The 16516-nt window shown below is 50.7% G+C and overlaps 1 protein-coding gene across 9 annotated transcripts in view; it reads left to right on the top strand.

Moving 5' to 3' along the window:
- The window catches only part of LOC138246582 (uncharacterized), a 57551-nt gene that overhangs the window by 14921 nt on the left and 26114 nt on the right, over positions 1-16516 (top strand). For 2 of the 9 annotated variants that reach the window (XR_011194312.1, XR_011194313.1), the window contains exons 1-2: positions 683-2488; positions 11104-11186. Coding sequence is in view for 1 of the 9 variants with exons in the window: in XM_069201269.1 (XP_069057370.1) it covers positions 10637-10808; positions 11104-11186 (255 nt within the window). In the remaining 8 variants the exon portion in view is untranslated. Of the gene's footprint in view, positions 1-682; positions 2489-10130; positions 10809-11103; positions 11289-16516 lie in introns of those variants that run through there. The other 7 variants (XR_011194319.1, XM_069201269.1, XR_011194316.1 and 4 more) reach the window with 6 other exon arrangements.

Genomic DNA, 16516 nt, shown 5'->3' with positions numbered 1-16516 from the left:
AACCACACCAACAAGAAAGCCGCCTGGTTCACCGAGGACCTCCGGATCTCCAAGCACACCTGTCGGAAGCTGGAGAAGAAATGGCTCCACGACCGAACACCAGACAACCACACAGCCCTCAAGAGCGCCACCCGCAGACATCACCAACTCATCAGGACCGCCAAGAAGACCGCCTTCAAGGACCGCCTAGACAACAACGCACACAACACCAAAGAGCTCTTCAGCATCGTGAAAGAACTCTCCAACCCCAGCTCCATCACCAACGACATCCCGCCATCTCAAGACCTGTGCGACTCCCTGGCCACCTTCTTCCACCGCAAGATCACCGACATCCACAACAGCTTCAACCCCGACCCCCCCCGAGTCCACCACCCCTGCGACTACCACTCGCACCAGTCGCCTGACCGTCTGGTCCAGCGTCAGCGATGAAGACACCATCAAAACCATGAACTCCATCCACTCAGGATCCCCATCGGACCCCTGCCCTCACCACGTCTTCAACAAAGCCAGCGCAGCCATCGCGCCCCACCTCCGTAAAACAATCAACTGTTCCTTCGAGACAGCAACCTTCCCAGAAAGCTGGAAGCACGCCGAGATCAACGCCCTTCTGAAGAAGCCCAAGGCGGACCCCAAGGACCGCAAGAACTTCCGTCCCATCTCACTGCTCCCTTTCCCGGCAAAAGTGACCGAGAAGATTGTCAACAAACAGCTGACCCGCTACCTCGAAGTCAACAACATCCTGGACCCGTCCCAATCTGGTTTTCGCAGTAACCACAGCACCGAGACCGCCCTCATCGCCGCCACTGACGACATCCAGACCCTGATGGACAAAGGAGAAACAGCCGCCCTCATCCTCCTGGACTTATCAGCAGCCTTTGACACGGTCTGCCACCGCACCCTATCAGCACGCCTCCATGACGCCGGTATCCAAGAGAAGGCCCTGGCCTGGACCACATCCTTCCTCTCCGGCAGAACCCAGAGCGTCCGCCTCCCACCCTTCCGCTCCAAAACCACTGAGATCATCTGCGGCGTCCCACAGGGATCCTTCCCTCAGCCCGACGCTGTTCAATATCTACATGGCCCCCCTCGCCCACGTCGCACGACAACACAACCTCAACATCATCTCCTACGCCGACGACACCCAGCTGATCATATCCCTCACCGAAGATCCCCACACCGCCAAAGCTAACCTCCACCGAGGAATGAAGGCCATAGCCGACTGGATGAAGGACAGCAGACTGAAGCTGAACTCAGACAAGACGGAGGTCCTCATTCTCGGACCCACCCCATCAGCCTGGGACGACTCTTGGTGGCCCACGTCACTAGGCACAGCCCTGGAACCCACGGACCACGCACGCAACCTGGGGGTCATCCTCGACTCCACTCTCTCCATGACCAGGCAAGTCAACGCCGTCTCCGCGTCCTGCTTCAACACCCTCCGTATGCTCCGCAGGATCTTCAAATGGATCCCCCTCGACACGAGAAAAAACATTACCCAGGCCCTCATCACCAACAGACTCGACTACGGGAACGCCCTCTACTCAGGAACTACAAACAAGCTCCTGAGACGACTCCAACGCATCCAGAACGCCTCGGCCCGACTCATCCTCGATGTCCCCCGCCGCAGCCACATCACACTCCACCTGAGAGGCCTGCACTGGCTCCCCGTCAACAAAAGGATCACCTTCAAGCTCCTGATCCACGCACACAAAGCACTGCACAACACCGGACCCACCTACCTCAACAACCGACTCAGCTTCCACACCCCCACCCGAAGCCTCCGCTCAGCCAACCTCGCCGTCGCCACAGTCCCCCGCATCCGAAAAACCACCGCCGGCGGCAGATCCTTCTCCTACCTCGCCGCCAAGACCTGGAACACTCTCCCCACCATCCTACGACAGACCCAGGACATGCTGGCCTTCAGAAGACTCCTCAAGACCTGGCTCTTCGACCAGTAGCACCCCCCCTCCCCAGCGCCTTGAGACCCTTGCAGGTATGTAGCGCGCTTTACAAATGCAGTGATTGATTGATTGATATTTACTGCCCGTGTGTGTACAACAAATGTTCCATTTAATACTTGTCTTTTAATTAAACATCACACGCAAGATAGAACATAGTGTGTCAAAATAATAGTCTTTCTTAGAACTGTAGTCTACAACTGTTTGTGTGGGCTCTTTGTCTCTTACCCACTATTATTCCTCAGTCTAGTGTGGTGACATACAGCCTGCTAGTCAATATGAGTCTTTAAAGTCACAACATAATCTGGCTGAGGTCTATGCGTTTTTGTGCCCTCTGTTATAAAGTTTCAGTTTTAGACACCCACAGGCTCTGCACAAGAAAGTTCAAGCTTGTACACACCATGGAAGATCCACAGGCAGCTATCAAAATGTTCTGCACTTGTGTGACTAACGCCTCAACATTTGGTGCTGGCAAGGAAGAGCAGGCTATGTGGAATCGGCTCTGGATGTGGATCTTCGCAGACTTGACGGTAAAGTGCCTTTGGCTTGGTATTTTTTATTTTTTCAGTGCCAAGGTTTGTGCTGACTAACAGAAATGGGAGGGAGTCATTGGGAGGGATGGAGATGGCAAAAGCAACAGCAGTGGTCATCTACGTTTAGAAACCTGCGAAGCTCATGACCTGTTGCTATGTTCATTCAGTGTCTGATGGAGAGCTAATCTTCCTTGCTCCAGCGGGTGTTTCCATCTCTCTTCTGCACAAGCGCAGAGTAGGTTGTCCTACCTCCAGAGATAGGTTGTGGTTCCTTTTCTTTTTCATTTCTTTGTGCACAAAAAAAACTAAAAGGTCCTTTTGTTTTTTTGGTGATCAGTCAACAGCTACCTCCACAAAGACAATTTCTAAATGCACACCCTGGCTGAGGTGTTGTCAGTGCTCAAACAGGATACTTTATAGTAGTGCTGGACCTTCACAATGCTTATTCACACACCCGCATCCTGAATTTTTCACACATGTTAACTGTGTTTCAAAGTGAGCAAGTAGCTTTTTAAGTTTACTGTGATCCTCTTTCGTGTCTTCACAAAACTGATGATGGTGGTGTCAGCTCATTGACGTGGGACTATAGTCATCTTTGAGCACAAACAAAGGTTATCTTTCAGTGTTTCCAGCCTGTTTGCGGGTGCCTGACCGATCTTCCATGTTAGTCACCAGCTGTCGATAGTATTTCAAGCAGCTTGTTTCACTAGCAGCCTAAAAATGTTTTTTTAGAGCACACTGAAATCTTACATTTGTTTTTTGAGATTTTCTCGTGAACGCCATTTGAGCATAATCACTATGGCCCTCATTACAACATTGGCGGTAACACCAAAGGTCAATGATAAACTTGCGATAACACACAGCCGCGCTCAAAATACACTCTCTTACAAAACACAAGCACATTGGACAATTCCAAATACACGCACCTTATACACATACACACACCACTCCCACATCACCCACAAACCCTTACTACCTAAAATATTGACGAAGGCCAGAGAGACAGCACAGCAAAGATGACACCATACAGAGGCACAAAACACCATCACACACACATCCACGCACAAAACACCACACACCCCTAAACATCACCTCAGACATCACCCACACCACCCCATGTTCACCGCAGGTTTTCTGAGGAGGAGCTCAGGGTCATGGTGGATGAAATCATCCGGGTAGAGCCACAGCTATTCGAATCACAAGTGCAGCACACCACCATAGCTAGGAAGATGGAGCTATGGCGCAGAATCGTGGACAGGGTCAGCGCAGTGGGACAGCACCCAAGAACACGGGATAACATCAGTAAGAGGTGGAACGGACCATGGGGGAAGGTGTGTTCCGTGGTCTCAAGACACCACATCGCGGTTCAGAGGACTGGCGGCGGACCCCCACCTCCTCCCCCACAACTAACATGGGAGGAGCAGGTCTTGGCTATACTGCATCCTGAGGGCCTCACAGGAGTAGCTGGAGGAATTGGTAAGTCAAAGCTTTCACTACTTCATCCCCCACCCTACTTGCATGCAATCACATACCCTCACCCTCCCCCCCCCCATCACTCCAACTCCTCACAGATGTCCCACTATCACAAACCACACATCCCAACACCAGGCCCTTCATTCAACAACAAAGCATGGGTACCCATCATAAATGCATGTCCACTGCACATACCCACACAGACCCCTAAACATCAAGCGCACAAGCTCCTACACAGGAATGCAACCACTGGGGTACAGGGTCACCCACCCATTGCACACCATGGAACACACAGATAAACTAGGCCTTTAAACCCCCTGCAGGACCCCTAACCAACGTCACCGGACAGGATGTTCCAGACATGTCCACTCCACCCACAGAAGAGGCCCACATTGATGACAGCAGCTCTGTCCAACTGGATCTAGATGACCAGCCCGGCCCATCTGGCACCTCAGGACAGTCGGTTCCCCTCACACTGGCAGAAGCCACAACAGAGCCTCCCCCCTCTGGAAACACCAGCACCCACCGGGCCCATACCTCTGTCCCCATGACACGTCAAGCAGCAGTGTGCCCACCACTTCAGGGAACTCAGGCTAACCCACCACCCCAAGAACAGCAGGGACTTGGGGGCATTGGCAGTGGGCACACGGTTCAGGGGACAGAGGCCCAGGAACACAGGGGAACTGGGAGGGCTGCTGGGCAACAGAACAAGTGTATCAGATGTAGGAGGCAGTGATGTCGTCTTACCTGTGTCTCACTGGAAGTATTGATGAATCACCTTGTTTCTGTTGTCGATTTCCTGTTCTGCTTCCTCGTCTTCACTATCCACAGGCTCCACAGCTGCCACAAGACCTCCTTCAGGACCATCCTCCTGCAGAAAAGGCAGCTGTCGTCGCAAAGCCAAGTTGTGCAGCATACAGCAGGCCACGATGATCTGGCACACCTTCTTTGGTGCGTAGAATAGGGAAACACCTGTCATGTAGGCACCTAAACCTGGCCTTCAGGAGGCCGAAGGTCTTTCTCTATAACCCTCCTAGTTCGCCCATGTGCCTCATTGTAGCGTTCCTCTGCCCTTGTCCTGGGATTCCTCACTGGGGTCAGTAGCCATGACAGGTTGGGGTAGCCAGAGTCATCTGCAAATGTTGTTACAACTGTTAGACACACACTTACCCTTAGGGGCAACCCCATTCCCAGACACCTAGTCACACTATACAGGGTCCATGTCCTCACCTAATAGCCACACACAGTGTCTCTGGAGTTGCCCCATCACATAAGGGATGCTGCTATTCCTCAGAATGTAAGCGTCATGCACTGATCCAGGAAACTTGGCATTCACATGGGAGATGTACTGGTCGGCCAAACACACCATCTGCACATTCATTGAATGGTAGCTCTTCCGGTTACTGTACACCTGTTCACTCCTGCGGGGGGGGGGGCCAAGGCCACATGTGTCCCATCAATGGCACCTATGATGTTGGGGATATGTCCCAGGGCATAGAAGTCACCTTTCACTGTAGGCAAATCCTCCATCTGAGGGAGCACGATGTAGCTGTGTATGTGTTTCAGCAGGGCAGACAACACTCTGGAGAACATAGGCTGGGACATCTCAGAGGCTATGGCCACTGTCGTCTGAAAAGACCCACTTGCCAGGAAATGGAGTACTGACAGCACCTGCACTATAGGGGGGGATACCTGTGGGATGGCGGATAGCTGACATCAGGTCTGGCTCCAACTGGGCACACAGTTCATGGATTGTGGCACGGTCCAGTCTGTAGGTGACAATTACATGTCGCTCTTCCATTGTCAACAGGTCCACCAGCGGTCTGTACACCGGAGGATGCCGCCATCTCCTCACCTGCCCCAGCGGACGTACTCTGTGGAGGAGAACAGCGAGCAGAGGGTCAGCCAATACTGATGTACGAAAACACAACTTTATTGCACATATTTTTCAATCCGATATGTGCCTGTCTTAGTGTGTATGCAAGGCCTAGGTATGTGTGACGCATTTAAACATAATGCCATGTGGCCCCCTGAAATGGCGGCTGCCTGACCTGTAAGGTGGGACAATGGGATATGAGGTAACTGCGCTGGCGTTGTACACCGTCGCAGTAGGCGGTCGAAGACCGCCGCGCAATCCTGCATTGGGCCCTATGGGTCCCAGGAGCCAATGACGATGTACGCTGGCGATGACGGTACGCACCGCAGCGGACATGACCGCCGTTTTCTATCTGTTCACTCACTTGATACCTGATGTTCAACAGGAGATGACCTACACTGCAAGTGCTGCTGTGACCTCAGTCTGGAAGAGACAATAGCTCATGTGTCTGGGAAAAGGGCCCCTGCCTTCACCACGGAGGAGTTTGAGAAACTAGTGGATGGGGTCCTCCCCCCCCCCGTACACGCTGCTCTACGTTCCTCCAGACAAACAGGTAAGTACACTGTGAGCATGCTGTATGGGCAATGCCTGTGTGGATGGAAGGGGAGAATTAGGCGTGGATGAAACGACGGTGAGTGTATGTGTGTCATGGCAAGTGTAGGAATGCGGGCCAATGACTGTGACGGTGCGGACGGTTATATCTTCTCCTTATTCCTGTAGGTCAGCGCCCACCAGAAGAAGGATATTTGGCGTGTCATCGCCAAGGAAGTCAGGACCCTGGGTGTCCACCACAGACGTAGCACCCACTGCCGGAAAAGATGGGAGGACATTCGCCGCTTGAGCAAGAAGACAGCGGAGGCCCAGCTGGGGATGGCCTCCCAACGTGGGGAGGGGTGCCCGTCGCACCATGACACCCCTGATGTTCCAGATCCTGGTGGTGGCGTACCCGGAGTTGGATGGGCGCTTGAGAGCATCACAGCAGCCACAAGGGGGTGAGTACGCTCTCATTCAGCTGATTCAGCGCACATTGGAGGTGTCTGGTTGGGGGAGGTGGGCTGTGGGTACCCCTTGGCCAGGACGAGTTTTGTAGGTATGTTCCCTCCGTAAGGCAGGCTATGTGGCACCCCACCAGTGTTAAGAGCCATCTACACCTAGTCAGGCTCCTGTGACTCGTGTGTAGCAGTCGGGCATAGGCTTTGTACCCCATGTCCCTGTGATTAATTAGGGAACTCTAAGTGCATGGCGTAGTGCAGAGGGCTGCTGTGTCTGTAGCGTCCGCCAACTGTAGCGGTATTGCATGCACTGAACATGTCTTTCTTCTGTCTTCCCCACCTTTTTGTGGTCTACCTGTTCTTGTGTGCATTAGCATCATCAGGCAGAGGAGCAGTGGCACCGGAGCAGGAGGGAGCTGCATCCCACATGGCCCTGGAGGGCGAAACGGCGGGCGAGGGGAGGTCCACAGCGGGGACAGGAGCTGAGACCAGCGACACGGACTCCTCCTCTGATGGGAGCTCCTTTGCGGTGGCGGGCCCCTCTGTGCCCCCTGCATCTACAGATACAGCCGCCACCCCACCACCCCCAGCACCGCCCTCACAGCAGCACCTCAGCCCCTGCCCCTGTCAGCCCTGCTGCCCTCAGTGAGGAGGCCATTGACCTCCTCAGATCCCTCACTGTTGGGCAGTCTACCATTCTGAATGCTATCCAGGGTGTAGAGAGGCAGTTGCAACAGACAAATGCATACCTGGAGGGCATTCATTCTGGTCAGGCAGCCCAACAGCAAGCTTTTCATACGCTGGCCTCAGCACTGATGGCAGCCATTGTCCCGGTGTCCAGCCTCCCCCCTCCAACTTCCTCCACCCAGACCTAATCCCCTGTACCTCAGCCTATCCCAAGCACACTATCAGACCAGCATGCACACACCTCAACACACAAGGGTAGCTCTGGCAAACATAAGCACCACACATCCCACAGGCACTCACACAAGCATCATACCCATGCAGACATAACCAACATCCACTGCCTCCACTGTGTCCCCCTCCTCCTCGTCTCCCTCATCCCTCCCTGTCACGTCTCCACTCACACCTGCATGCACTACATCTTCAGCCACTACGTCCATCACCACACACCGCTCATGTGCACTCACCACACCACTACCAGTCACACATCCCCAGTTTCCTCTCCCAGTGTGTCTGTGATCCCTCCTCCCAAAGTACACAAACGCAGGCACCCACCCACCCAACACCCATCCACCTCAACAGCCTCCAGCCCATGCACCTTCACCCAAATTCAGCAGATGTACACCTCCTACAACCACTACCTTTTCCTCCACTCCCAAACCCCCTCCATCTACCCTTCCCAGTGTGTCTAAAACTTTTCCTGTCAAACCTTGACCTCTTCCCCCTCACCTCCCCCACCCCTTCCGTCCCCTGTGGCACGGCTTTCCAGGTCACAACCCAGCACCTCAGCCACCACATCAACGGGAACAGTGGTGCCAGCAGTAACCGGCTTCTGGAGTGCGCCAAGCAGCAGGGCAGCCAGTGTGCCAAGGAGCCAGACCACAGACAGTCCCCCACCTCAGAAACATAAGAAGTTGGCCACAGCCCGGAGGGAGAAGGGCAAAATACCTGCCACCAAGGGCTCTCCCAGGACTACAGTTGGGAGTGTGAAGACAGCTGCGCCACCATCCAAGGTGGGGAAGGGGCACAGAAAGAAAGGGAAGTCGCCGCCAACCTGCACGGCGGACAAGACCGCTTCCCAGGACACCGCCGCCACCAGCACTGCTTCCCAGGACACCGCCGCCACCAGCACTGCTTCCCAGGACACCGCCACCACCAGCACCGCTTCCCAGGACACCGGCGCTACCATCACCGCGTCCCAGGACACCACCGCCACCAGCACGCTCACTGAGCCACCCACCAGCACTGCAGGCCAATGAGCGCCGCAAGCACCGCCGCTACTGAGGCTGCCACAATCACTGCCAGTGGACACGCCACATATGCCAGTGGCACCACCGCAGATATGGCTGCCACCCTCCGTGGTCAGTCGTACGGAGCTGGTGGTCAGTTTCAGGGGCCTGGACAGCTTCCATGGCCCACCGTGAGTGGAGATTCACATCCACTACCTCTGTCCTTGGCAGGATGAAGCACTCTGGGCACCAAGCCCCCTCCTGAACCAGTGGAGATTCACATCCACTACCTCAGTCCTTGGCAGGATGAAGCACGCTGGGCACAAACCCCCCTCCAGAACCAGTGGAGACTGTTATTCACTTGTGAGACTGTGGCTTTGCACTCCCCAGGATGCAGCAGTGGGCAAACCACCCACTGAAAAGACTTGAGACTGTGGCGTTGCACTCCCCAGGATACATCAATGGGCATGGAGGCCCCTCATGGATCTGGCGTTGTGCACTCGTCCGGCTGAGGTGCCCCCCCTTCCCTTCCCCCTGAGGTGCCTGTTGTATTTCGATCTGATGCCCCTGCAGTGTTCGCTCCATTTTTATTGGATATCTTGTGTGGGCCTCGCCCATGCATTTTGGGCCCAGTGGTCCACGGACTATGTATGTGCAGCACATGGACTTTAATTCTTGGTGTATATATTTGTTAATAGTGTGTGTATATATATATATATTTATGAGTACTGGATTTTTATTGATCAGAATCGTTACAGTCATTTCCATTGTCCTTGCCTTCTTCCGGGGGCCTTGGGGGGTGTAACTGTAATGTATCAACATGTATTTGTGTGTGTGTGTGCTGTAGTGGGTGAGGGTGGGGGTGTTGCGTGTGTGTGTCACTCTTTTCCCTCCCCCCTCCCCTGTGTCGTAGGTGCAATACTCACTGTGGTCTTTGCCGCTGGCGTTCGTGCTCCTGGTAGAGGAGCAGGAAGACAATGGCTGGTAGAATATGGAGTTCCGGCTCCATGGCATCCTGGTTCCTCGTATGGTGTGTAGAGGTGAGCATTTTTCCTTCCAAGTTCTTTTTCCGCCGTGTTTTTGTTCACATTGAATCCGCCCCTGAAAAGGTGGCGGATTAGCCTCTCATGATACTGTGGGCGATACATTGTCTTCCGCCTGTCTGTTGGTGGTGACCACCATGCTGTTTGTTTGTACCACTGTGGCAGTCAGAGTGTTAAAGTGGCTGTCTATGTTGGCGGTTTCCACCACGTTGTGATTACATTTTTTTTACAGCCGGCCTGTTGGCTGTTTTACCGCCGCTTTAACACCGACCGCCAGGGTTGTAATGAGGACCTATAGGTTTGTTGACTATACAATATTCTTTTTTTCCGTAATTACTTCTTACATAAGGGTTAACGAGCATCTAACCCTCTCTGTAGCCACACATTTAACTACCATCTATTGAGGCAAGCTGGTTCTCTTTTTCCAAAAGTGTTCACTCTTTCACGTTGGTCTAAATATTGTCCTGACGACTTTTTCTCTACCTCCTCATTCTTACATATATTTGACCCACAGCGGTCATTCATTGTACTAAAGAACGCTAAATGGATGATCAGCTTTTTATTTGCTTAATTGCTGTGAAAATTAGGCAAGCTGATGAGAGAAGAGGACCATCTCCAACTATCTTTTTCTTCCTATTAAAAGGTGCAATGCCTTGGCGAAGAAGCAGACTTCTGATGGCTTATGTGCTCCTCCCACCAGAGCGGAGGCAGCTACTGTTGAGAGATATTCTTATGGTATCCATTCTCAAAAAACGAATGTGTGGGTGCAAATTGTCAATCAGAGGAACACATTATTTACCTTTGTTAATGTATATTCATCCATGTGATTTTATTTTTTTACTATTACGATGTTTAGATTTTCTTCAGTTTATATTTATTTTGTTATTGTAAAGAACAATGGATGCTACAAAGTACAACCAGATTCTGAATTTTATATACGCAGTAATGTGTTCCCTGATGATTTCAGTAAAATAATGAAGCATGGATTACGGAGACTTTCCAAAAAAATCACCATTGATGGTAAGTTATTTTTCAAATTACTTTGGAATTAGAAAATTGTTATACATTCATACAATTTACTGTACTTGTTTGAATGAAGCTTCATGAATTGGTGATCCTTTCAATTATATTGATCTACCTACTTATGTGTTAACAAATATTGTTTAGTCTGATTCATTTCATTATATTTTATTTTTTTTAATGATTGTTAGCGTGTGTATATATATATTACGTGCTTTTAATGTATCTCTCGTGCAACATCTGCAGTAAATAGAAATCGTCCTTTAAACGTTCTCATGTTTTTTTGGCAAATTAGGTGAAAAGGTGTTCTTTGTAGGAAAGGGGAAGAAGGCACAAGTTATCGTTGGTGAAGAATTGGCAAAACACATTTTTAATAAGGTACATTCTTCACTAATTGGAGATCACTCTGGAACTAACAAAACTAAAAAGAGTATTGGCAGCCATTTCTAGTGGCCAAACATGACTGATATTGAACAGTGGGTGAGTTATGTGTTGCTAATCTTTCAAAATAACTTCTAGGTAAAACATTTATTTTCTTTTATGTTTTTATTGAGACATACTTGTAAAGCTATTATTCGGCAAGTTTTTCATTCCTAATAAAGGTATTTTTGCACACATCAGTCATTTGAGCAATCAGACGCTTTTAAAGGGTGGCTTATCACCCATGGAGGCTCAAATAGCTGTTGCGGACGTGCTGCACACTCTGCGATCCATGTCTTTAGATCCTTTGTGAGCTGGTTCAGTGAGTCTGCATGTCTGAGTTTGAGTGGAAGCGTGTTTGACTGGGCTACAAGGTAAGAAAACCATCTGCCTTCAGATGTGCTCTTCCTGATTCTGTGGATGGCAGCAAGGGTGGGTTTGGAGGATAAGATCTGCCTGGTGTTCTTTCCCTAACCGGTACCCACAATTGGCACGGCACGGCACACAGATATGTCCATTGTAAATGGTACACCTGGTACCAAGGGCCTGTTGCCAAGGAAGGTCTCTAAGGGCTGCAGCATGCCGTATGACACCCTGGAGACCCCTCACTCAGCACAGACACACTGCTTGCCAGCTTGTGTGTGCTGGTTGTGAGAAAATGACTAAGTCGACATGGCACTCCCCTCAGGGTGACATGCCAACCTCACACTGCCTATGGCATAGATAAGTCACCCCTCTAGCAGGCCTTACAGCCCTAAGGCAGGGTGTACTATGCCCCAGGTGAGGGAATAGCTGCATGAGCACTATGCCCCTACGGTGTCTTAGCAAAACCTTGGACATTGTAATTGCAGGTTAGCCATAAGGGTATAAGGTCTGGGGGTTTAACAAGCACGAACTCCACAGTTCCATAATGGCTAAACTGAAATATGAGAAGTTTGCTATCCAACTTCTCAGCACAATAAATGCACACTGATGCCAGTGTGGTATTTGTTTTAAAATACACCCAGAGGGCATCTTAGAGAGGGACCCGGAATACCAGTCCGACTCCTAGTGCTAGGCTGACCAGTTTCTGCCAGTCTGACACAACCAGACTAGTTTCTGGCAACATGGGGAGAGTACATTTGTCAATCTGTGGCCAGGAACAAAGACTGTACTGGGTGGATATGCTTCTCACCTCCCCCTGCAGGAACTGTAACACCTGGCGGGAGCCTCAAAGGTTCATGCCTTTTGTTACAACACCCCAGGGCATCCCAGCTAGTGGAGATGGACTCTCCCCCGCCCCCACTTTAGGCGGCAAGGCTGGAGGAGATGATGAGGGAAACAAGGAGGAGCCACCCACCAATCAGGACAGCCCCTAAGGTGACTCTTAACTTTTATAATTCCTCCATCTTGAGATTGGAAGATGCCCCCAAAAGCAATATGGATGTGCCCCCATCACCTAAGGGTGGAGGCACCAAGAGGGTGTAGCCATTGGCTACTGCCCCAAGACCTAAACACCCCCCTAAATTGAGTATTTAGGGGCGACCCTGAACCCAGGAAATCAGATTCCTGCAACCTGCACAAATAAGTTCTGCTGACCTGAAAGCCCCGCAGAGATGACTGAAACACCAACTGACTTGGCTCCAGCCCTACCGGCCTGTCCCCAGACTCAAACTGCACAGCGACGCATCTGTCGGGGAACAGCCACTCTTGAAAGAACTCTCCCTTCCCGCCAGAAGCGTGAGACTTCTCACTCTGCATCCAATGCCCCCACCTCGAGCTCCAGAAAACAAATACCGCAGAGGGGACTCCCAGGCGACTGCGATAACGTGAGTAACCCGAGTTGAATCTTGTGGTTCTAAAATAAATTAAAATATATTTCTGATGGATACAACTACCTGTGGATTCCTCACCTTATGAATTGTATCCTTGCGCCAGCATCCGACGGAAAGTCTTCTTCCTAGCTGTCTACGTCGACGAGGACGTCATAATGGCATGGCTCCACGTGACTCCGTCTGACGTCAACGTGCCAATCATAGGTCCTTGTCGGCGTACTGACATCAGTTTTCCTTTTTTCCGTGTCTTCGCCAATGTTTTTTCTTCCTGGCTCGTTGTTAACTGTAACGATTTTCGGTGGTTACAGTGTCGCCTCCGAAGAAGTCCGGTTTCCAGCTGTGTAGAGAATGCGGGGGTCGGATGTCAGTGACCGACCCCCACTCGGACTGTATTTGGTGCCTTAGTTCAGAGCATGATGTGGAAGGTTGCTCTTCGTGTCAGAGCATGAATCCAAAAGCTCTGAAGGAGCGCAAAGCGAAGCTCTTCTTAGCCAAAGCAAAGAAGAAGGGCCATAAAAAGGATTCCTTCCATGTTTCTCCCAAAAAGCATAAGAAGCAGCGTCATCATGACTCTCGGCGCCGTTTGGAGCGGAGCCAATCGAGGTCGAGGTCTCGATCTTCACGATGCCAGAAGACATGGGAGATGAGTCCTACTGTCACGCCTCAGCAGGAGAGTCCGGAGTTGTCACTGGTCCCTTCAGTTTTTGAGGTCGCTCAAAGTAGCCCTCACTTTTCGCCGGTGCCGAGGGATCCTGATGTTCTGCAGGCAAACTATTGGACTTGGGTTAAGTCTTTTGAGTGTGTGTGTTCCTCATTTATTGCCTGTGTGTGTACAACAAATGTTTAACACTACCCTCTGACAAGCCTACTGCTCAACTACACCACCAAAAAATAGAGCATTCAAATTATCTAATTTTCCCACTATCAACCTCTAAGGGGAACCCTTAGACTCTGTGCACACTATCTCTCACTTTGAGATAGTATATTCAGAGCCAACTTCCTACATACATCAAAATAGAACCTCATATATTGTAAATGTGAGGGTGTCGCACATTATTTCCATGAATAGTAGTGAGATGCTCCCGTGTTACAATAATGGAAAGACCTCCCTATCCCTGAAAATGAGATGTTAAAACTTTTAGAATGTAGACCAGTGTGCCAGTGACCTGGCCAAAGAGCAAAAGGCAGAATGGGAAGGGGAACAGGGTCATAGAGAAGCAATCACCAGGAGAAAGTAGAGAAGAAAATGAACCTGCAAGGATAAAATAAGGATAAAGGAAGAGTAGGACGGTAGAAGAAAATGGGATAAGGTGAAACCAAGTAAGTCTTGTTTGCCTTGGAACTGAGCAGCCCTATATTTAACATGGGCGGTCATAATACATTCAATGGCAAGATTTTTTTGGCACCACGTGCCATACTCACAAATTCATCTCAACTCCCAGCCCGTCCTCCTTGTGTAACATTGCAACCAATTAACGAACATCACAAAAAAGTCATACTCACACTTGTACTTAGCTGTCCGTCCCTTGCCCCCTCCCAACTTGTTGCCAAGTTTTGATGCAGCTTTAACTGAAGTTCACTGGCTTCCTGGTAAGCTGGTCCCCAGTGCCAGTCTTTCCCCAAAACAAGACACCTGATCCTTTGATCCCAAGTGATAAGGCTCTGTAGCACCCTTCTAAGTCCCATAGTAAGTGTTACCTAGAGTGCCTCGGTACTGCAGAGGGTCGCTAAGAGCTGTAGCAGAACTTGTTCTTCTCTAAGGGACCCAGCACTGACCTCATGCAGACTGCTTGACAAGGTGCCCCCTAAAAGTGAAAACGCAACATAAATTATGGACTGTGTGCCATGTCCCCAAAACATTGCATGTAATATTTGTAAGTCACCCCTATAGCAGGCCTTATAGCCCTAAGGCATGGTGCATATTATTATATGCGTGGTCATATCTGCAAGAGAAGATATGCCCCTGCTAGGTCTGTCGTTTCTTAGATATATTAGGTGAACAGGGAATCCATTTTAGTTGGCCACTGATTAATACGAGTTGCCCAGCTCCATGATGTCTTTAATGAAAATAGGGATGTTGAACCTCTCAGGTTTTATAAGCCCTGGCGATGGATTTATTAATGCACGCATCCAGAGTGTACCTTACAGTTTCCTCCTGAAAACATAACAACTGCTTCTGAGCTAACTGACCAGTTCTAGCCAGTTTGCCACCAACAGACTAGAGTGAGATCCAGGGGTGAGATCCTTTGCTCTTTGGAGGTCAGACACAAAGCTTCTCAGGGTGAGGTGTTGGACACCCCTTCCCATAGCATGATCTGCATTCCGAGACAGATCTAGTCTCTGAAAGGGAGATGCCCACCCCCAGACCCCATCTGGCACCTGGATATTCAGGAACATTAGCTATGTAGGAGGCATTTTGCATTTCGAGGCTGGACACACCCCTAGGGTGACCAGCCCGAAATGGACACAGCCTAGGAAATTCTACTTGTGTCTGGTGGAATTTAGGACCTCTGGACATGGTGTTGCCCACTCCCCACAGAAAGTGGTCATCTACAGGGTGTTGTGACTCCAGGGTATGTAGCTGTAGCAAAGTACCCTTATTGTGGCATGGTTACCCCCACTTTTTGCTTGTCAGTATGCTAACCAGGACCCCAGTTACTGTGCACTCCCCCTGTACATTTGTTTGCTATGACTTCATACCTCCCACATTTGCATACTGGTGCCCCCATGTAAGTCCCTAGTATATGGTGCCCAGGGCGGGGAGACACCAGGGGTTCCCCATGGGCTGCAGCATGTTATGCCACCCATGGGGACCTATGTAAAATGTGTTTGCAGGGCTGGCATTGCAGCCTGCATGTAAAGGTGCATGCACCCTTTCACTGAAGATCACTGCACCAGGTCCCTGTAAGTCACTCCTAAGGCAGGGCCTCCTAGCCCAGAGGGCCTGCTGCAAGTACCGATGTCGGAGGGCACCCCTGCATGAGCAGAGATTCCCCCACAGACTCATCTCCATTTTCCTGGACTTCATTAGTGCGGGGATGCCATTTCACGCTTGTACTGGACATAGGTCACTACCTTTGCCAGCTACATAAGGGTAACTCTGAACATGGGCATGTTTGTTATCAAACATTTCCGACTTGTAGTCCAGGAAGGCAGAACAAAAGAATTTCCTTTAGGTGACGGAGTCAACACCCTTTGCCTTTGGGTAGAAAAAAGGTGTTAAATGACTTGTGAGGGGTAGCCTCGCCAAGCCACTGGTATGCTTTGATGGCCACCATTGGTGCCATCCTCTCATAAAACCAATCTGCACCAGTTGAGGGACCCCTAATCCCTGCTCTGTCCTGGAACTGAACAATGGAAATGGGAATGACCACTCCCCTGTCTATCACCACCCCAGATGGCCCTTTGATTCTGCCATCTTGACCTTAGGGTGGGCAGAGGCCTCTGGGGGCATCTTAGTGGCCATGTGGTTAG

This window comes from Pleurodeles waltl, chromosome 7, assembly GCF_031143425.1.
Source record: "Pleurodeles waltl isolate 20211129_DDA chromosome 7, aPleWal1.hap1.20221129, whole genome shotgun sequence".
Taxonomy (NCBI): domain Eukaryota; kingdom Metazoa; phylum Chordata; class Amphibia; order Caudata; family Salamandridae; genus Pleurodeles; species Pleurodeles waltl.
The sequence above is the reverse complement of the archived record's forward strand: the minus strand, read 5'-3'. Positions and strand labels throughout refer to the sequence as shown.